This window comes from Miscanthus floridulus, chromosome 1, assembly GCF_019320115.1.
Source record: "Miscanthus floridulus cultivar M001 chromosome 1, ASM1932011v1, whole genome shotgun sequence".
NCBI classification, from domain to species: Eukaryota; Viridiplantae; Streptophyta; class Magnoliopsida; order Poales; family Poaceae; genus Miscanthus; species Miscanthus floridulus.
The window spans coordinates 104,450,108-104,472,479 of NC_089580.1; the positions used below are offsets into that span (position 1 = coordinate 104,450,108).

General features: G+C 43.1%; 1 protein-coding gene across 1 annotated transcript; it reads right to left on the reverse strand.

Moving 5' to 3' along the window:
* Positions 1 to 15,354: 15,354 nt before the first annotated feature.
* On the reverse strand, positions 15,355 to 18,948 carry LOC136460908 (uncharacterized). The gene is made up of 4 exons (XM_066460438.1): positions 17,113 to 18,948; positions 16,763 to 16,911; positions 15,495 to 16,337; positions 15,355 to 15,376 (listed from the first exon to the last, which is right to left on the reverse strand). Exons 1-4 carry the CDS (start codon positions 18,946 to 18,948, stop codon positions 15,355 to 15,357), a joined length of 2,850 nt encoding a protein of 949 aa, XP_066316535.1.
* Positions 18,949 to 22,372: the final 3,424 nt, after the last annotated feature.

Genomic DNA, 22,372 nt, shown 5'->3' on the forward strand with positions numbered 1-22,372 from the left:
CTCTTCCCCAGTCGCCACGGCCAGCGCCCCTCTTCCCCGTGGCCGACGAGCTCCTCTTCCTCTTCCCCATGCCCGGGGAGGTCCTCTCCCTCTTCTCCATGGCAGGCGGCGCGAGATCTGCTTCCTCTTCCCCTTGGATGACGGCGCAACCTCCTCTTCGTCTTCCCCATGGCCGACGACCTCCTCTTCCTCTTCTCCATGGACGGCGGCGCGAGATCCGTTTTCTCTTCCCCATGGACGGCACCACGACCTCCTCTTCCTCTCCCCCATGGCCGGCGACACGAGGTCCACTATGACCGGCGGCACGAGATCCGCCTGCCATGTTGGCCGAGGTTGAGGTCCCCTCATCGTTGCCGGGGTCAAGCTCCCCCATGGCCGGCGACACGAGGTCCACTATGACCGGCGGCACGAGATCCGCCTGCCATGTTGGCCGAGGTTGAGGTCCCCTCATCGTTGCCGGGGTCAAGCTCCCCCATGGCCGCAGTTGAGCTCCCCTGCCATGGCTTCAACATTTCAATTCCATTCTTTTGCATCCAAACAGAAAACGGTATTGAGCTACATGCTAGGATTCCAAAAGCCAATTCAATGGTCATCCAAACAATAGTATTCGAATTGCAGCCATTTCAATACCATGACTGCTTTGGTATTAAACCCAATTCAATTCCAGCTCCCCCAATATCTACATCCAAACGGTTAAACCGGATAACCTGTAAGCCATATATCCGATTCTCAATTTGTTTAGAGCAACTCCAAGAATATAAATTTCACTCTCTAAATTCATAATCGGAAAGCCATTCAATAAATATTCTATTTGTACATCCCTCGAGTCTTCAACATACTTTTCAACTTTTGTTCTCTATACTCTAATAACTTATCTTAAATTTCCTTGTGTGAAAAAATTCATGAGAAAAATACAATATACTGCATTTAGAAAGCCGTGTAGCCTCTCAGAAACTAGAGAGCAAAAAGGATGGTTTTGAAGAATGAAAAAACAGAGTAATTTGAAGAGTCAATTGAGGCATGTTTTTTTAAGTTTTGTGATAACGAGCTGTGTATAGAGTCTCTTGGTGATGCTCCTACACCATCATATTTGTTTAAGTAAAATATAAATAGAACAAATGATTGGAGGAAGTCTCTTTTCATTCTCTAGGATGTATATATAGGTGATATGGTTGTTAAACCCACGGATCTCACAAAGCATCCTACGACAGTCTCTAGTAGCGTGATTGCAAAGACCACAAATTTCACAAGCATCTCTTAGATGATTACCAGTGATTACCTCATCCTCCTTGCCATGATCAGCATCATCACCTTGAACTGCCCTAGCAGAATCTGCAGCTTTGGCGCCTCAATGGTCTCTCTGGTTTTCCCTGCATATCCTCACGGAGCTCCCACTTGGATTGCTTGTACTGACCCGCTTGCTGGAGCTGTGTATCGACTCCTTCACGATCCATTCGCTCTGTGTTCCTCCTCTCGCCAGCAACAACTTCTTCGCACTGCCACACGTTGTCGTGAGCGCCTGTTCTCCCCTGTCCCCTTCCTTGTCGCCCATTGCCGAAGCCCTCATGATTCTGATCACCGCCATTGTGACAACCCCCACTGAAAGCTCTAGTTTGGTTTTGGTTAATTGATGAAACCCTATGTGCTAACCTATTCCTCTAAGTGATCATGATATAGGGTGGCACATCCCAAGTGGTGGAGCTATTGGATGAAGATCATGTTGGTGGACATGTGATGATGGTGATCAAGCTCCGGACTTGGAAAAGAAGAAAGAGAAAAATAAAATGGGCTCAAGGCAAAGGTATAATTATAGGGCTATTTTGTTTTGGTGATCAAGATACTATAGAGAGTGTGATCACACTTAGGATAGATGGTTGTACTATTAAGAGTGGAGCTCTTATCGGACAACTCGATCATCTAGTGCCACTAGGTGTTGGAAAACTTGCATATGCATTTTAGGCCTAGTGCACATTCGGTGAGAAGTGATTAACCTTTGAAAAATGATTATGAAAATGATAACACACTTGCATGTGATGGTGAAACACTTGGAGTGATTAGCACATTTGCAAAGGTGGTGAAAAAGGTGAAGAAAAGGAGACGTAACCGAGCTCGGGGTGCTGCCTCGAGGGCATCACCATGCCCTGTCCGGTGCACCACCATCCCTAGTGGCGGTGACCGGCTAGAGGAAGCCGAGAGGGAGGTGCTAGGTTGGCACCACCACCTTGTCCTGTGGCACCGCCACCCCTAGGGTGGTGCCCACCTTGACCCCGACCGAGAGCAGCAGAGAAGGAGGTGGCACCTGCGTGTCCAGTGTACACCGCCATGGTGAGGGCGGTGCACCGCCTAGTCACCGCCGCTGGTGGGGCGGTGCCACCAGCTGTTTTCTCCAAGACTAGGGGAAATGGGGTTGGTCACCGCTGCGGGCACCGTTGCCCTGAGGGCGGTGCACCGCCATTTTTATCCAGAGAGGGGGTCTCAGGTGGCTTGGTCACTGCCCTTCCTAGGGCAGTGCCACCGCCACTGTGTTCCGGGGATCCATGCGCCAGTCAAACTAGCCTTTGAGTCGACCATTGGGGGGCACCGTTGAAAGGTCCTAATGGCTAGAGGGGGGAGGTGAATAGCCTATTAAAAATTTCTACAACAACACTTAGCAAAGATGTTAGACAATTAAACGACGAAGCGAGTGTTGCTCTAGCCTACTAAAAATGAAAGCCACCTACCACAATTTTAGTGACTATGATCTCTAAGCACACAATTGGCTATGTCACTACACTAAGTTAGTGAGCTCTCAAAGACTAACTAAAGAGCCCCACTAACCACTAGACCCGACACAAGCTAGCTCTCAAAACTAACTATACTAAAGAGCGTAGCAACACTAGGAATGTAATACAAGAGAGGGATGGTGATGATTATACCGACGTGTCGAGGAGTGAGCCAATCACAAGATGATCACAATCAATCACAATGAATACCAAGAAATCCTCGGGACAGGATGACACAAGATATTTTATCGAGGTTCACTTGCTTGCCGGCAAGCTAGTCCTTGTTGTGGCGATTCACTCACTTGGAGGTTCACATGCTAATTGGCATCACACGCCAAACCCGTAATCGGGTGCCGCACAACCAACACAAGATGAGGATCACACAAGCCACGAGCAATCCACTAGAGTACCTTTTGACTCTTCATCGGGGAAAGGTCAAGAACCCCTCACAATCACCACGATCGGAGCCGAAGACAATCACCAACATCTGTTCAACGATCCTCGCTGCTCCAAGCTGTCTAGGTGGTGGCAACCACCAAGAGTAACAAACAAATCCCACAGCGAAACATGAACACCATGTGCCTCTGGATTCAATCACTCAAGCAATGCACATGGATTCACTCCCAATCTCACAAAGATAATGAATCAATGATGGAGATGAGTGGGAGGGCTTTGGCCAAGCTCACAAGATTGCTATGTTAATGCAAATGGCCAAGAGAGTGAGCTTGAGCCAGCCAAGGGGCTTAAATAGAAAGCCTCCACGAATAGAGCCAGTTGGGCACCACGGGTAGCTCACTGTGGGCCGACCGGACACGCAGGTCAGAGTTGACCAGGACGCATGCCTCCAGCGTCCGGTCGTCCGATGAGCGCCATGTGTCCCCTGCTTTAAATGTCAGCCACACGATGCCAACAGCTAGTAGCCATTCCCACGCGCTTTAACTCACTAGTGTCGCATTAGGTCAGCACAACATCGCATGCCCCCAACAAACGACCGGATGCGCCGATACCCTCAGCTTCCAGGCGTCAGGTTACTTCCAGAGAGCACCCCGAGCGGCAAAACAGTGATCGAATGCGTCAGGCCCACCATGACCGGATGCGCCACTACGCCCGCTCATCCTTCTCCTCGCTGCACGCCGCCACGTCAGCAGGACTAGACGTTGAACAATGTTCAGCCTGAGTCCGGTCACTCTTCTTCTCTGAGTCCGATCATAGGACAAACCGAGACCGAGCGTGCCCTCTTCATTTATAAATGACCAGGCACTGATGCCCCAAGTTCGGTCACTTCGATAGCAGAGTCCGATTAGTGTTTTTCAGTGAAAAACAACTCCTTCACTTCACCAACTTCTCTACCCTTGCTCAAACGTGCCAACCATCAAGTGTATCACCTTGTTGTTGACGGTAGTTAACAACCAATATAAACCGTTAATATAACATATATAAGGGCATAAATATAATCACCAACAAAGGTCTAGGGGTTTAAACTAACAAATTCCATGAGTTTTGGTGAATCTATATTTTCTGTAGGGTTTATCCAGAAAACCATCAATGTGGACCTACATGTTAGAATTAATTGCGCTTATCCATAGCGAAACGGACACCGGTTCTAGAAGACTCGAGAGGACTCCACACCAAAGCGGAGGGTGAGGTGGCTGGCCCCACCTGTAGGCCGCCTGGCCCCCTAGGCCCACATGTCGGTCTCCGTCGCAATGTTGGTTCTCCACTGCCTCCACATGTCGGTCTCCATCGCAATCTACGCTGTCCTTTAAGTTGGTTTGATCCAAGGGCTCACGATTGATGCTTCGGCCTATATATATCAGTCCCTACCACCCCCTGGAAGCATATAAGTCATTTGAGAAGACAGAAATCCTAATCATCCTTAGAGCTCCACCATATTCTAGGGCATAGCTACTTAGGCTAGGTCTAGAGGGAGGTAAGCAGGCTTTGTTGGGATTCCTGATCTTGTCAAGAGCGTGGTTTGGTATAGTCTTTGTACCCCCTCTCTTTTGTATCTCTCATTACTTTTATATGTTTGCTATAATTGTTATGACAACATTAGTATTCATCTCATTTATGTTCTTCATTGTAATGTTCATGGTTTACTTTGGTTATATGCTTAGTATAGTTGGATTACCATCATGTTCATGCATAAGTTCGTATAGCACTCACTCTAGGGTACCATGGGTGAGTGGTCGACATTGTGTAACTATGGTGATTATATGTTGTTTACCTACGGATATACCCTATATTCGTGGTCATGTGGTAGATCGTGGATGTGACACTCCCGGTGAGTCCTTTGTAGTCCACTCCCCGGATATAGGTTTGCACGTAGGATCCGGTTACGAAGGAAGACAAGCTCTGTTCTTAATCTTCCTTAGTAATATCCCTTATATGTAGATATGAAGTTGATCTTAACCATGATTACTAAGTGTAATTGCACTAACCATAGTATGCTTTGACTTGTAATTAAGAATGACTTAGGAATTATTCCTCTAATATTCTACTTAACCATGCAAATGCCATAGAAAGTAGTACTCTGAGTGATTTATCATTATCATTAATTAACACTTATTATATACACATCTTATCTTATGACTTACCCCTATTGTGAGTAGAATATTGGTGATGGTATACTTCTCCATCAATAGTATAAGTTATCAATACATGTCCATGCCAGACCTTCCCTGTGGTAAAAATATAAATAACGATACCTGGAATACTCTCAGGTAAAGTGCTACAATGGTATATTATCTGTGCGCTTACAGATCATGTTAATTCATATGTAATCTTTCTAGTCACATAAAATAATAAAGAACTACTTAATATTACTCTAGTAGTAGTACTAGGCAGCATCCATAATAATCTCTGGCATCATCATTAGGGATGACAACCTAGTACAAGTAATGCTAAGAGATGTAGGCATATAATAGGTGGCTACTTAAAACAAGTGACAAGTTAATAAATACCAACACTTGTGCATGTGTGTTAGCATATTTTCACAAATATTTTCAAGGGTGTTAGCACTCACTAGAATCTAAATGCATATGCAATGAGTTAGAACATCTAGTGTCACTTTGATAACCGCATTTCGATACGAGTTTTACCCCTCTTACTAGTACGGCTATCGATCCTAAATGTGATCACACTCACTAAGTGTCTCGATCACCAAACCAAAAAGCTCCTATCAAGTTTCATCCTTGCCTTGAACTTTTTGTTTTTCTCTTTCTTCTTTTTCCAAGCCAAGCATTTGATCACCATGGTCACACCACCATCATGATCTTCACCATTTGCTTCACCTCTTGGAATGAAGAACGTCTTTAGACCTGCAAGAGAGGTGGAGGTATGCATCAACTCAAGGAGGTAGACATGCTATCTGCCAAGATAGACCTGCTGATGAAGAAGTTCAAAGACTGAGCTAATGGAAAGCAAGAAGTCATGCACATTCATGATTCCCGCATGACATGTGAAGAATGTGGCAACACTAGGCATTTAGGGAACAACTGTCCTGAAACCTGAGAGGATGTGAATTTTGTCAACAACAACTACTTTCATCCTCAACAGAATCAAGGATAGAATCAGCAACAGAGGCCGAACTACCAAGGTAATTACATAGGTAACCCTGAAGGTAACAATTATAATAATTTCAATCAACCACCTTTGAGAGAATTGATTTCTGGCCAAACTAAAATTATGGAGGGTTTATCTAGGAAGCTAGCTACCAATGATAAAATTTTAGAAGACATAAATAATAGAATGGATAGCTTTGCTTCTACCATAAAGAACCAGCATAGCTTTAATAAAATGATAGAATCACAAATAGCTCAGCTGGCGGCTGCTGTTCCTCCATCCAATAAAGGTAAGATTCTAGGGCAGTCGGAAGATCTAGAAACTACAAATCTTATCGATATTCACAATGTAGCTTACTACTACACGGAGCCATCTATGGGAAGGTGGATAGATTATTACCTATCCGACAAGAAAGGTGACCCTAGGAGACCTATCATCCCCATCGTCATTGGACCCCACATCTTCCAAGAAGCTGTCTGTGACTTTGGAGCAAGTGTCAACATCATGCCTATGGTAATTTATGAGAAGATCCTAGGAGATCCTTTGTTGTACACAAATATGCGTTTGCAGCTTGCAGATTAGTCACTCTGCTACCCCAAGGGAGTTCTTGAAGATGCCATCATACAAGTGGGACAATCGTATGTCCCCATAGACTTTGTGGTTTTAGAGACGAGTGGAGATGAAAGGGCACCCATCATCTTGGGCTGACCTTTCCTAAGCACCGCAAAGGCCATCATCTACACGAATAGTGCTAAGATCTGCTTCACATTCAAGGATAAGAAGGAGAAGTTCTTGTAACACCCCGAGTGTTTAAATACTAAAACCTGACATATCGTCATATGCATTGCAAAGCATTTGGCATTTGGTGAAAACTTTGAGATGCATACACTAAAACAAGTTTATATTCATGTGGTATGTGTTGAATTGTATTGTTTGACTCAAGTTCAAAGTTTATTGGATTTTGAATTTTTCGTGAAAACCCCGATTTTCAGCATTTAAATCCTACCCTGAAAATCCATTTCAAAATCTATGCATATTTTGGGGTTGAGTCCAAAAGCAAAAGTGTAGAGCTTGATAAGTTAAGCAAAGTTTGTTTTTGGAGTTTTTCAAGTTGTTTAGTAAAATTTGGAGTAATTCAAAAAGGCGTAATTAGTTAAATTTCCCCATTTAAATTCAAAAGTTCATTTCAAAATCTAGACTGAATTAGGAGTTGGTTATAAAGCAAAGTTGTAGAACTTTTGATTTTGAACAACTTTTGTTTTTGGAGATTTTTGAGTTGTTATGAAAATTTGAGAGTAATTTGTGAATTTTGGCGAATGGCAAACTTGTAAATACTGTGAACAGTGTTCACCGCCGTAGCTACACCGCCGGCGACCTTCGGTTCACTTCCAGACGCGCGCGTGGATGTCCTTGGCTTCACGCTGGCGTGGGAAAGGCTCCTGCGTGGCTTCCTTGTGCTTCTGGCCGCTCCTTAAGGCCTAAGCCATCGCCGTTCTTCGCCGTTTCCCTTCCTCTGTTTTCCCAGCGCCGTTGCCATAACTCCGTTGAGCTTTTGCTGTCGAACCAGTGCCCGCGCCATCACAGCAAAGCATGTCCTAGCTCCGCTAGTTCCTTGCACATCCAGCAAACCAGTCCTTGTGGCTTGTCTTCACTAGAAACTCGCGGTGCGCGCTCTTCTTCCTCGTGGCCGGCAGCGTCACCGTCGCGAGCGCTTCGCCGTGGCCAGCGTGTTACGGTGATCCTCTGCCCCTGCTGAGTCTTGTTTCAGCTTCGCCATGATGCTGTAGTCCTCCATGACCCATTGATTTCTCATTTTGGCCACCACAGCTCCCGGAACATCACCACCGACGACGATCTGCTCCGCCGTGCTTGCTTAGAACGTCGACCCACCTCTCCGTTGCTCCTTTGGCCTTGTGCTCTACTCAGTCGCGTTTGGGGTGAGCTGCTATTGCTTCCTAGGCCTTCTGTTTAAGCTGTACAAATCTCACGTCGCCGGCATAGCGCTGCCGTGCCACCGCATCCGCCATGGCTGACGACGAGCTAGTATAGGGCCATAATCAGTGCCGATAGGGACGTCAATCAATGCGCCTAGTCTTAGTGATCATTTTGGTACTTTGGTCGTCGCCGTTGGACTCACCGTCGATGAGTTTACGCCGGTCAGTGCCGTCGCCGTCGTGGTCAAACATGCGAGGTTAGGGATGACAGGTGGGGTCGGGTTGTCAGTGACTCAGCGTTCAAATGGATTTTTTCTATTTTTAGATTTGAATGAATAGTGATGTAATTTGTTATTTTTGTGTAGATTTATTTAGAGCTCCAAAATTATGAAAATTTTTGTGTGACTTCTCTGTGATGTATATTATTTAAGAAAAATATGAAATAATGTTTTTCAGTAATTTTTGAATGTGATAAAAATTGCTCAATTTATTAATAAATGGATTTCCATGATTTTTCTAGGCTTATTTATTTATCCAAAAATTATGAAATTTGTTTTGCCACTTAGTTATCATGTAATGAACATTTACTAAAATTTTGAGCTCAATTAGAATAAGTTGATTTATTTCATAATTTTGAATTAAATAATTAATTCATAAAAGCAAATTGTAACCTTTAATGAATTAGGTTTTTGTTTGAATTTTTGATTGAGTGATGTCCTTGGGTGATTAGTTGATAATGATCCTTGGCAATTGATATGGGTGGTGCGAAAAAGGTTTGATTAGTTTAACTTGCCGTTGTACCGCGAAGGAAAGTTGTATTCAAATTCTTAATTTTTGCATCCATCATCGCACATTATGTTTCGTATTCCGCATCATGTTAAACATGGCATTGTTACTACGTGTAGCGAACGAAGGTGAACACATGGTAATTAATCAAGTTGTTGAGGAAGTTAATCCATCTGTTGAGGTCGGATCGAATACTTGTGAAACGTCGCAGGAACCGGACTTTTCCATCAACGAAGGCAAGCCCCGGATGCATACAACCCTACCTTGTATTTTACAAATCAATTTCGCTTTTACTTTCTGTTACTGCATTAAGTAATTAGGAGTTAAGTAAGAACCTAATTGGTGCATTACCCACCTTGTTATTCCATAATTACCATATTACCAGTTTTAAATTCGTATATGCCTAGTTATGCTTAGCTATGCGTAGAACAATGAAAGTCAGGTGATTACCTGTTACCTGCGAACTTTAAAGGGGATTTGATTAACTTATGTTATCATGTGATATGGGAATGTGGAGTAATAAATCTAGACCGGGTGGACTCGGTGTGTGTGAGCCACAAGACATGGAGGTCTTGTGAGCAGGTTCTTTCCGCCTGTGTCGATTAAGGCATATCTGTTGTTGAACTATGTGCAGTGAGACTTTGTAGTACTAACCGCATACTCTGGTAAGCCTGAACTTGGCGATTCTATTACGAGAATGGCTACTCGCGCACTAGGAGTGGAGAGATGGCGGGAATAGCGTGTACCCACGTGGCAATGGGCTGGATTGGTGGAGTACTGTATTCTCGGGTGGCGCGGACCCATTCTTGCTTTAGAGGATCTGAGAGTAGGTTGATATATGTAGGTCGGGGACCTGCATATGTCGTGTGGTCTGGAATCCCCAGCTGGGTTTAATCGGTTTGAATCATCGTTGCTCCTCGGTTATGGAGACTCACTTCTCTGTTCATCATCGTAGTACTAATAACTGGAACTCAAATAAGGCATGTGAAGGTGTTGGATATGAAGTTTCATGATCTCAACATGGATCGTGTCAGCTTTATATATGATTTTTATGAAGTTTTCTATATAAAGAATTTTGTTAAAGAGCTTTTACGCAAAAGAACTTTGATTATTGTTAAAGCCATACCTTGAATCCCATGAACCGGCATTCCTGAGTTCTATCAGTTTTACTTTGGTTAAATCTTGTTGAGTACTTTTGTACTTAGGGTTCATTGACCCTTGTTGCAGGTGAGCCTCATGAGCAGATCTATTTTGGATCGTGCTGCATGATAGTTGTACCTTGTGATGACGATGAGAAGTAAATGTGTGGCCCTTGGGCAGGGAAGTTTTATTGTGTGTTTTGTATTATATTATAATGCCACTCCACTATTTCATTTTGTAATAAACATCAAACCTAGTTGCGAGGTTTGAAACTACTGTTTTGTAAATTATGTTATTGTAAGACTTCCGCTGTTTTTACTCTGGTGTAGATATTTGAATAAATGTTGTAATACTGCAATGACTCTGTAACGTGATCCTGCTCGGAAATCATGGATGATTTGGGGTTCCCTGAGGACACCCGACAGTCTTCTTAAGTTACCAGGAACATATGCATAAATGTCAAAGGTCGTCGGACAGTGATAGGTGCATGTGGGCCCTATAACTTAGGAGGTTCTGCCATAGTTCTCTTTCAAGAACCACATCTTGCAATCTCCTAGTCTCCACAAAAGGCAAACCTTCCCGAAGATACGACAATTACCAAGAACAATCGGTGGAGGAAGAACAAAGCTAGGCAATCTCAAGAAGAATCAGTCAACATGATCAACATAATCTGATTAGAGTATGACCACCTCCTCACTTCACCATTCTGTGCTAAGAAAGACGACCCTGGCATACCAACGACCGAGTGTACCATTAGGCAAAGAATATTCCACAACACCTTCTATGACATTAGATCGAGCATCAACATAATGTCTAAGGTAACATATGAATATTTATTTGGAGATGAACCTTTGTTCCCTATATACATGCAACTGCAGATGGCGGACCAATCAATCTGATTTTCGGAGGGAATAGCGAAAGATGTCATGGTAAGAATACATGACCAGTTTGCCCCTGATGACTTCATGGTTCTAGACATGGGTGAAGAGGAAGACGATACACCCATCATTCTGGGAAGACCGTTCCTAAACGCCACCAACACGATCATCTACGTCGGATCTAGATAAGTCCACTTCTAATTCCCTGGAGAAAAGGTACGCTGTTATTTCAATAGTTATACAACTTATGAACAGCCGAAGAAGACCTGCTCTAGGAGGAGACGTCGATCATCACAACGCCAAAGGAATCAACCCCTGAAGAGTGGATGGGAAGAAGATGAAGAACCTGAAGAAGTTGTGAAAGATGAACCTACTCCACCAAAGTCAAGTCCATAGACCAAGCTGGTGTGGAAAGAAAAGGTGACATCATTAGAGTCACCATCACAAGTGGTGCAACCATCAAGGTCTCCATCTCCTAGACTGGATGATGCACCCGAAGAATGAATGACTCTTCTCTAGCCTAGTCCTGTCCGAAGGACTTAAAAATCCAAACCCTCGCCGTAAGGTAACATCGGTAGTTATCCATTTTTACTTTCTAGCATTGCATAAATCATTTTCACTTTAGCATATCTACTTTTCTATATTAGCATTGCATTTAGAAAATAAAATAAAAATCTTACTATTGCATTATTAAAATCTTAAGCCCCATGTGAATAATTCTATGGTGTGTAAAAGCCCATAGAAATATTCACTGTGGTGGCATAAAAATAAAAATAGAAATACCATGCATACGTATTTCCTTTTCTACATTATGAAATTAAAAAATCCAAATATATATATTAGATAGACATCCTGCTAAAATTCTACCAATAGAATATCTGTCCAACCCGACAAGAACAACTAATCTCCGAATGGCCGACCACTAGCCCCTTATCCTAATCCGTGCCACGAGTTTGTGGTGTTCTTATTGATATTTTTGCAGGACGATACATATGATCAAAGAGCAAGTTTACCCGGTAGTCTTCATCTTGCCCCACTCATGGATAAGAAAGACTTCTACTAGTAAAACCACTCTAAAGAAAACCATAGTAACATCTAGCTTGGGGGAGGAGCATCCCCCGTGTACATAGCTAAGTATTTCTTTCCCTTTTGGTTTTACTGTTAGTGGGTTTGCTTCATGCTAGTTAAAAAAGATGCTTAATAAACTAAAACCAAATAAAAATTTATCTTAGCCAGTTATATTATGTGTCGGTGCAGAATGTGACCAACTAGTAAATATTTGTAGTTTTGCCGTATGTTGTGATCGGAGGTGGCCTAGCACTCAATGACATAGGGTTTATACTGGTTCAGGCAATGTGCCCTACATCCAATTTGGGTCGGTTAGTGACTTTATTCCTGAGCCTAGGTGCTCAAAGTTTGTAGTGGGGTTACAAACAAGAAGGAGAAGGATGGGGTGTACAAGAGGTCCGGTCGGCTCCGGTCGGAAGGGCCAAGAGTGACAGGAGCTACGCTATGAGCTAAGAGTTCAAGCGTGTGCTTGGGGTACAAACCCGGTAGTTCTATGGTTGTGAGCTAGTGAACTTGATTGGTGCTTGTTATCTTCAAGAAGGGCTCTCCCTTTTGTTGGAGGGGGAGCATCCTCATTTATAGATAAAGGGGATGGCTTTACAAGTGAGAGGGTGAGGGTACATATGCTACCGAGCCTTGCTACCCACGCCTACCGAGCCTTGTTGCCCACATTGGCGGGTACAAGATAATGGTAGGCGCCTACAACACTATTGATGTCACTGTAGAATGTCAGATGCATACGGGAGGTCGTGCTGCCTTTTTCAGGGATGGTGGACGTCGGTACTTACAAATACTGTGATACGATGCGATGTCCCGATCTTCACAACGTAGGATCAATCACCAGATAACTAGCTAAAGAACAACCGGATAACTTGCTGCAGGCAGCGATAACTAGTGCAACGTGGCAAATAAAACTCAAAGCCAACTTCCATCTTTAACCGACAACCTAAATCGAGGATTCGCCCAACCACACTCTCAAAGAACCAACCAACACAACCTACAATCAATCAAGGCAAACCTTGAAGGGAGTAGGAGCACCAATTGGGAGCGGATGAAGCCGCCGCTTCTATAAATCCCGCGAAGGAAATCACAAGAGCAAAGGGGTAGAGATCACTCTCAATATTTGTTAGCACATAGCTGAACAAAGGGGGTTCTGTATTTCAATTATCAAAAGTCTTCTTTTGCTTAGGAGTACATGGATATTTATACTAGGAACAGCCCTCCTAGATAGGTATAAACACGAAAAGAAAACGAAAGGGTAGGCTATGTGAACAGACTTCCACGAAATAGGTTTCTGAGCAGTTTCCGTGTGGCTGTTGGTCTTCTGCGCAGTCTTCAATGTTTTGGTAGTAACTCCATCTTGGAAAATCCAAAAGACATGTGGTTGGTTGCGTTGGAAAGCTAACTTGATAAGGTTTCACACCATGTATAGCATGCACCACGAAACATTGTAGAATGGTACAGTTTAATATGAGAAGTTATACCAATATCATGTCCTGAGAAGACTGTTAACCCTCTGAGCAGTCTTCACTAAAGCTGGTTGCATCTGCACTAAAACTGGTCGGATCTGGTCGGCCTTGAAGCATTAGAAACTAGATTTCACAAGCTTTCCAAAAAGTCCTCATGGACCTCCATAGCCTTCGGGAATAAAAAGTTATGATATTTTCTTCTTGACACTTCTGTCAGTTTCAAGAGGTCTGACCAGTATGTACTAAGCTGGTCAGATTTCATTAGTTAGAAGTCCAAGCTGATCGGCAGTAGCATCATTGGAAAGTAGACTCGACAAGCTTTCCAAAATGTGCTCATTCACCTTCATAGCTTCTGGAAATCAAAAGTTATGAATATTTCTTTCCGACTGTTCTACAGGACTGGTCTGGTTCGAGTGTGGTTCTTCTCTGTGGTCATCACCTTGTGTGTTCTTGCCATACTCTTTAGTGAACCTGAGCAACAACAACATGCACGACTTAGGCAGTATATAATTCTCATTAATATTAAATTGAACTTCATAAAGTAGCGCGTTCACCTCTTGTTGTAGCTTCTTTGCTCGACTACGTGTAATTGGACCATCAAAGGCTTGGGCTGGTGTCGATGTAGGTGATACTTGAGTTGGTGTTACTTGAATTGGAGGTTGTAACATGTTGGTTGATGACGTGGTCATATCATCCTCCCCCTCTTGAAAAGGAGTCGTCCTCAACTCTAATCCATCTTCTCTTATGAATGGCGATAAGTCAGCAACATTGAAGGTCGTACTCACACCATAGCTTGCTGGAAGATCTATCTTGTATGCATTATCATTGATCTTTGCAAAAACACGGAATGGTCCATCTCCTCAAGGCAACAATTTGGATTTGCGCTTATCAGGGAAGTGATCCTTGCGCAAATGTATCCACACCAAGTCCCCTGGTTCGAATGACACTTTCTTCCTATGTTTGTTCATACTTGTAGCCTTGCGTTTAGCACTTAGTTCAATTGCTTCCTTGGTCTTCTCATGTATCTTCTTTACATATGCAGCACGCTTGGAAGCTTCCATGTTGATTCTCTCCTGCAATGGAAGGGGCAACAAATCGATCGGAGCAATATGTTTGAAACCATATACGATTTCAAAAGGACACAAGTTAGTGGTAGAGTGTACTGCCCTGTTATAAGCAAACTCCACATGTGGCAAGCAATCCTCCCAAATCTTCAAGTTCTTTTTCACCATGGTTCGCAGCAACATTGACAATGTACGATTCACCACCTCAGTTTGTCCATCGGTTTGAGGGTGACAAGTTATTGAGAACAAGAGCTTGGTTCCAAGTTTAGCCCATAATGTTTTCCAAAAATAGCTCACGAACTTGACATCATGATCAGACACAATGGTTCTGGGCATCCCATGTAGCCTCACAATTTCCCTAAAAAATAAATTAGCAACATGTGAAGCATCGTCGCTCTTGTTGCAGGGGATAAAATGTGCCATCTTTGAAAATCTATCAACCACAACGAATATAGAATCCTTTCCTCTCTGAGTTCTAGGTAACCCTAAAATAAAATCCATGCTTATGTCTTCCCAAGGAATGTTAGGAGCAGGTAAGGGAGTGTATAAGCCATGAGGATTTAATTTTGACTTAGTTTTGTGACAGGTGATGCATCGTTCCACAAATCTGATGACATCTCTCCTCATCTTAGGCCAATAGAAATGATCACCTAGCAGTTCGTATGTTTTCTTCTGTCCAAAATGACTTGTTAGTCCACCTCCATGTGATTCCTGCAACAAAAACAATCTAACAGAAGAATTTGGAACACAAAGCTTGTTAGCTCTAAACAGAAATCCATCATGTATGTGATATTTTTCCCAACCTTTTCCATCTTTACAATGATTATACGGTTCTGAAAATTCAGGATCATTATTATACAAGCCTTTCAAACTTTCAAGACCCAACACCTTGACTTCAAGTTGATTTAACAACACACTCTTTCGAGACAAAGCATCAGCAACCACATTGTCCTTACCTTTCTTATATTTCACAATGTATGGAAATGTTTTGATGAACTCAACCCACTTGGCATGGCAACGGTTCAGCTTAGCTTGTCCCTTCAAGTACTTCAAAGCTTCATGATCGGAATGAATAACAAACTCCTTTGGCCATAAGTAGTGCTGCCATGTCTCAAGTACACGCACCAAAGCATACAATTCTTTGTCATACACAAAATAATTTAATTGGGCACCTCCCAATTTTTCACTAAAATATGCTACTGGTTTTCCTTGTTGCATTAAAACTCCTCCTATCCCAATTCCACTAGCATCACATTCTACTTCAAAAGTTTTAGTGAAATCAGGAAGAACAAGCAATGGTGCTTCAGTCAAATGTTTCTTTAATTCTTGAAAAGCAGTTTCTTGTGAGTTCTCCCATTTAAAATCAACCCCTTTCTTTGTCAATTCATTCAAAGGAGCAGCGATGGTACTAAAATCTCTCACAAATCTCCTATAAAAACCAGCAAGGCCATGAAAATTTCTTACTTGACTTACATTTGTAGGAGTTGGCCAATCCTTGATGGCTTTCACCTTTGGTTCATCTACTTCTATGCCCTTTCCTGATACAACAAAGCCAAGAAACACAACATGGTCTGTGCAAAAACTGCACTTCTCAAGATTAGCAAATAATTTCTCCTTTCTAAGCTCATCCAAGACTTGCCGAATGTGTTTCATATGCTCTCCAACAGACTTGCTGTAAATTAGAATATCATCAAAGTAGACAACAACAAATTTTCCAATGAAAGCTCATAGGACATGGTTCATTAATCTCATGAAAGTACTAGGGGCATTAGTCAAACCAAAAGGCATAACTAACCATTCATACAACCCAAATTTAGTTTTAAATGCAGTTTTCCATTCATCTCCCGCTTTCATTCTAATTTGATGGTAACCACTTCTCAAGTCAATTTTAGTAAATATTATGGAACCACTCAATTCATCAAGCAAATCATCTAACCGTGGAATAGGATGATGATAGCGAACAGTGATATTATTTATAGCTCTACAGTCAACACACATCCTCCAAGAACCATCCTTTTAGGCACTAATATCACAGGAACAGCACAAGGACTTAAGCTTTCACGAACAAAACCTTTATCAAGAAGTTCTTGTACTTGCCTTTGTATTTCTTTTGTTTCTTCAGGATTGGTGTGGTATGGTGGACAGTTAGGGAGTGCAGCCCCTGGAATGAGATCAATTTGATGTTCAATTCCACGAATGGGAGGTAGTCTAGACGGTGTTTCTTTTGGAAAAATGTCTTCATAGTCCTGCAAAAGATGAGACACAACACTAGGAAGAGAGGTGATATCATTAGGTGAAATTAAAATGTCTTTGCACATAAGTACAAAGAGCACTTGATCTGGGTTGTTCCTCACTTCTCTCAGCTCAGATTTTGTGGCTAGCATAACTAGATGCTCTCCCTCTCCTTTCTTTTTATCTCTCAAATTTGGCTTGTGGAACTCACTCACCGAATTGTGGATGGCACTCAATTTCTTTTGCTCTTCTCTTCCATCACTTGCCGAACTAATTTCAGTTTGCTTTTGTAAGTGCTCAGCCATGATTTGTTGAGGCATCATAGGCTTGAGTACAAACTTCTTTCCTTTCAAATCTAGTGTGTACTGATTTGTTCTCCCACAATGCTGAGTATATCGATCATATTGCCAAGGTCTTCCAAGTAGCAAGTGGCACACAGACATCGGTGCCACATCACACTCTACTGTGTCAACATATTCACCAATTTTGAATGGAACCTTTACTCTATATCCAATCTTAATATCTCCTAAATCATTCAACCATTGGACATGATAGGGATGAGGGTGCCGCTGTAGTTTCAAACCAAGCTTGTCAACCATCTCACGACTAGCAATATTATGGCAGCTCCCGCCATCAATGATCACCTTGACTACCTTATCTTGCACTTTAGCTCTGGTTTGAAAAAGATTATGTCGCTGTCCATTTTTAGCTTTCTTCATTTGAACGCTCAAAATTTGAGCCACCACAAGAGCAGCACCTTGCTCAAATTCACATCTACTATGTTCCTCATCTTCATGAGCCTCATCATCATACTCTTCCTCAACTTCCTCTTCACTAGCTGATTCATATTCTCCATTGTCTTTCACAATGATCACATGATTATTCGAACACTCCTTGATTACATGCCTATGACCTCCACACTTGAAGCATTGAATCCCACTACTCTTAGCTGTAGAACCCACTGAAGTAGTGGTGGATGCTGATGGTTTAGAGCTCATGCCTTGGGCAGCAGCATTCTTCCCTCTAAAAATACCCTGCACATTAGAACGTAAGTCTCCACTTGAGCTTTTCGCTGATGAGGGTGCAGCGGTAAACCTTGAGATTGACTTGCCCCCTCCTGACATAGTCCTCATACCATATGACAAGGGCTTGCTGTTCTTAGCATCTTGCTGCAATTGACGTTCAGCTTTAGTTGCTTGATGTACCAAATCAATAAGATGACGGTACGGATGAAACTCAACAATGCGCTGGATATTGTGATGTAACCCAGCCATGAAACATGCAATAGTTTGCTCTTCATCTTCACACACATCGGCTCTAATCATAGCTTTCTCCATCTTTTTATAATACTCCTCAACAGAGAGGCTTCCTTGCTTCAGATTCTGCAATTTATCAAAAAGATCACGCTGATAGTGCTTCGGCACAAAACAAATTCTCATTTCTTGCTTCATCTCATCCCATGTTGCAATAGGGTTTTCTCCATCTTCTTCTCGATCACGCAGAAGTTGTTCCCACCATATCAGAGCATATCCATCAAACTCAAGAGATGCCATGGCTAATTTCTTCTCCTCTGAATAATTATGCAAGCGAAATATCTTGTCCACTTTCAACTCCCAAGTGAAGTAAGCTTCAGGATCAGATCCTCCATCAAATTTTGGCATGGTAAATTTCAGTTTGCCAAACCTCTCCTCATGGTTGCCTCTTCTATGATGTCGGCGACCACCATGATATTGGGAATGATTATCTTCATCCACATCTTCAGATTCATCACTGTCATCATTTCTTCGACCTCGTCCTCTTCCTCTACCATGTGCAGCACCTTGGTTTCTCCTTACTTGTTCTCTTCCTCTTCTAGCAGCAGCTCTTCCATCACTATCTTCTCCATCTTCACCATGGTTGCTTGCACCATCATGAGGTTGACAACGCCCTCTGATTTCAGTCAAAAGAGCCTGAAGATCTCGGGTCAACCGATCTTGCTTCTCTTCCATGCTTTGCCAAAGTTCATTAAATTGTGCCATAGTAACACAATCTTCTATCTCAACACCACCCATCTCCTGTGTAAGGTTAGCTAAATACGAACAATAGGTATTTATGGAAAAAAATTTGGTAGCTCTCACAACCTCACCTCTCGTACCAACCGAAGCTCTTATGAAGTCCCTGCGGGTTACAGAAAAAAAAACAGTGTGTTGTGGTAACGAAAGTGATGGCTAGGCGAATACAAGACCAGAGAGTACCGATTATGATGGCTTGTATGTGGAGCTTGGTAGGGAGTGATACACAAGGAATGCAATCAGAAATCTAGTTGTTGTAAAGTTAAATAACAATCCAAACTAGAAGTTCTTTGCCTAGTGCTGACCATAGGATATGAATGATGTAAATAGATCAAACACACGCGCAAAGAGATTTTGGATTTGATGCAAACAAGGAGTATGATTGGGATGCAAGTGTTGCGATCAGACCCAACCAAAATTTGCACCAAACAAAGATAGCAAACTGGTTACTCACTTGATATGAAAAACTTTCAGCACTTGTGCACATAAACCAACTGATCTTCAACTTTTCTTTCACAACTTTTCTCAATTCTCTTTTTTTGCACTTTCTTTATAGAACTAAATACGGGGACCAGATATAACACTTGCACACTTTATGATAGAAACGAAAGTAACCAGTAGCTATAATTTGACAGGATCAAAGTTTACGCAAAGGAGATGATATGGGTTTTAGATTTTTTTGTGGGAATTTTTAGATATATGAAAGAGGCACAAAGGACACGCGAAGGAAAAAATGATCAGCAACTAAAACAAGACTCTAATGGACTGAAACTTAACAAAACTCACTAAAATAACAAATTGAAACAAAGGGCTATGGCAAATATTTTTGTGGCTTTTTAGTGGATAGGACGAACACAAAATATATGTAGCTAAGGGTAAAGAATCCTACCGTGCTAACGAAAGCTTTGATACCAGATGATACGATGCGATGTCCTGATCTTCACGACATAGGATCAATCACCAGATAACTAGCTGAAGAACAGCTGGATAACTTGCTGCAGGCAGCGATAACTAGGGCAACCTGGCAAATAAAACTCGAAGCCAACCACCATCTTTAACCGACAACCTGAATCGAGGATTCGGCCAACCACACTCTCAAAGAACCAACCAACACAACCTACAATCAATCAAGGCAAACCTTGAAGGGAGTAGGAGCACCAATTGGGAGTGGATGAAGCCGCCCCTTCTGTAAATCCCGCGAAGGAAATCACAAGAGCAAAGGGGTAGAGATCACTCTCAATATTTGTTAGCACACAGCTAAACAAAGGGGGGTTTTGTATTTCAATTATCAAAAGTCTTCTTTTGCTTATGAGTACATGGATATTTATACTAGGAACAACCCTCCTAGATAGGTATAAACACGAAAAGAAAACGAAAGGGTAGGCTATGTGAACAGACTTCCACGAAATGGGTTTCTGAGCAGTTTCCGCGTGGCTGTTGGTCTTCTGCTCAATCTTCAATGTTTTGGTAATAACTCCATCTTGGAAAATCCAAAAGACGTGTGGTTGGTTGCGTTGGAAAGCTAACTTGATAAGGTTTCACACCATGTATAGCATGCACCATGAAACATTGTAGAATGGTACAGTTTAATATGAGAAGTTGTACCAATATCATGTCTTGAGAAGACTGTTAACCCTCTAAGCAGTCTTCACTAAAGCTGGTCGGATCTGCAATAAAACTGGTCAGATCTGGTCGGCCTTGAAGCATTAGAAACTAGATTTCACAAGCTTTCCAAAAAGTCCTCATGGACCTCCATAGCCTTCGGGAATAAAAAGTTATGATATTTTCTTCTTGATAGTTCTGTCAGTTTCAAGAGGTTTGACCAGTATGTACTAAGCTGGTCGGATTTCATTAGTTAGAAGTCCAAGCTGGTCGGCATTAGCATCATTGGAAAGTAGACTCGACAAGCTTTCCAAAATGTGCTCATTGACCTTCATAGCTTCTGGAAATCAAAAGTTATGAATATTTCTTTCCGACTGTTCTGCAGGACTGGTCTGGTTCGAGTGTGGTTCTTCTCTGTGGTCATCACCTTGTGTGTTCTTGCCATACTCTTTAGTGAACCTGAGCAACAACAACATGCACGACTTAGGCAGTATATAATTCTCATTAATATTAAATTGAACTTCATAAAGTAGTGCGTTCACCTCTTGTTGTAGCTTCTTTGCTCGACTACGTGTAATTGGACCACCAAAGGCTTGGGCTGGTGTCGATGTAGGTGATACTTGAGTTGGTGTTACTTGAATTGGAGGTTGTAATATGTTGGTTGATGACGTGGTCATATCATACTGTTTGATGCCTAGAGGTATGTGAGGAGTCTCGCTATGTTCACCCGGTACGGTAAATCCTGGCGCCCATACCGCTATCGATGCCTAGAGGCACGTGGAGGGCCTTACCATATGGGAGTTTTAGTGGCCCCTACAATACTGTGGAGGGCGATATTGGCGCCTACAATACTGTTTGTGTAAGGGTGGCTGTAGAGTACTATTCTGTGCTGGGTATGGTCCCTGGTATAGTGGTTTTGACTTATGAGCCTTGCCTTGCTTTTCTCCGCATGTGTTCTGGTTTCTACTGAGCAGGCGTCCCCGGTCGGATGGCTCTAGTCGGCTCTGAGTGCGCCGGTCGAAGAAGAGCGGTGAGCAGGGTTTATGCGATCCCTGGTCAGAGACGTAGGGTCGAAGTTGGAAGTAGTGTTTTGGGCTAGGCCTTCCGATCGGAGAGGCCGTCCGGTGGTGGCTGGAGTCGAAGCAAACGCTCTGGTCGGAGAGGTGGGCCAAAGTAGCCGACGAGAGGGCGCTGTTCCTCTTTGGCCAGACCTTCCGATTGGTGACTGGGCCGCCCTTCTAGCCTTTCGTTTTAGACTCTTGGGCCAGCCCATGAGTTATGTGCTGTCTACTTAGGCTGAGCCTTGGCATGGAAGCCGGTCCCCAAGGGACCCCGAGTTTATGAGCTCGACAGGAGCCCCCGAGCCCCTAGGTGATTCGGGCAGAATCATCCGGGGGATTTTTGTCTTGCTGGCGGGTGCGCATGAGCGCACCTATGGGTGTAGCCCCTGAGCCCCCGGGCGATTCGGGCAGAACCGTCTGGGGGGTTTCCTGTGTTATCAGTGGGGGAGTTTTTATTTTGAGACAGAGTTTTGTCGCCCAAGGCATTGTTGTGCAGCCGAGGCGGGTTTTTAGTTGTTTTGAGAGATTGGGTGAGAGGGAGCTTTGTGGGTCCTGGCGTCGGTGTGCATCGTGGATCGAGTGAGGGAGTCAATCAAGGGTTTTGAACAACATAGAGCTTCACTGATCCTAGCGTCAGTGCGCGCCGTGGGATCGGGTGAGGCAGTTAGTTTTGGACTGAGACAGGGCTCACTGATCCTGGTGTCGATGTGCGCCGTGGGATCGGGTGAGGCAGTTAGTTTTGGACGAGATAGAGCTCACTG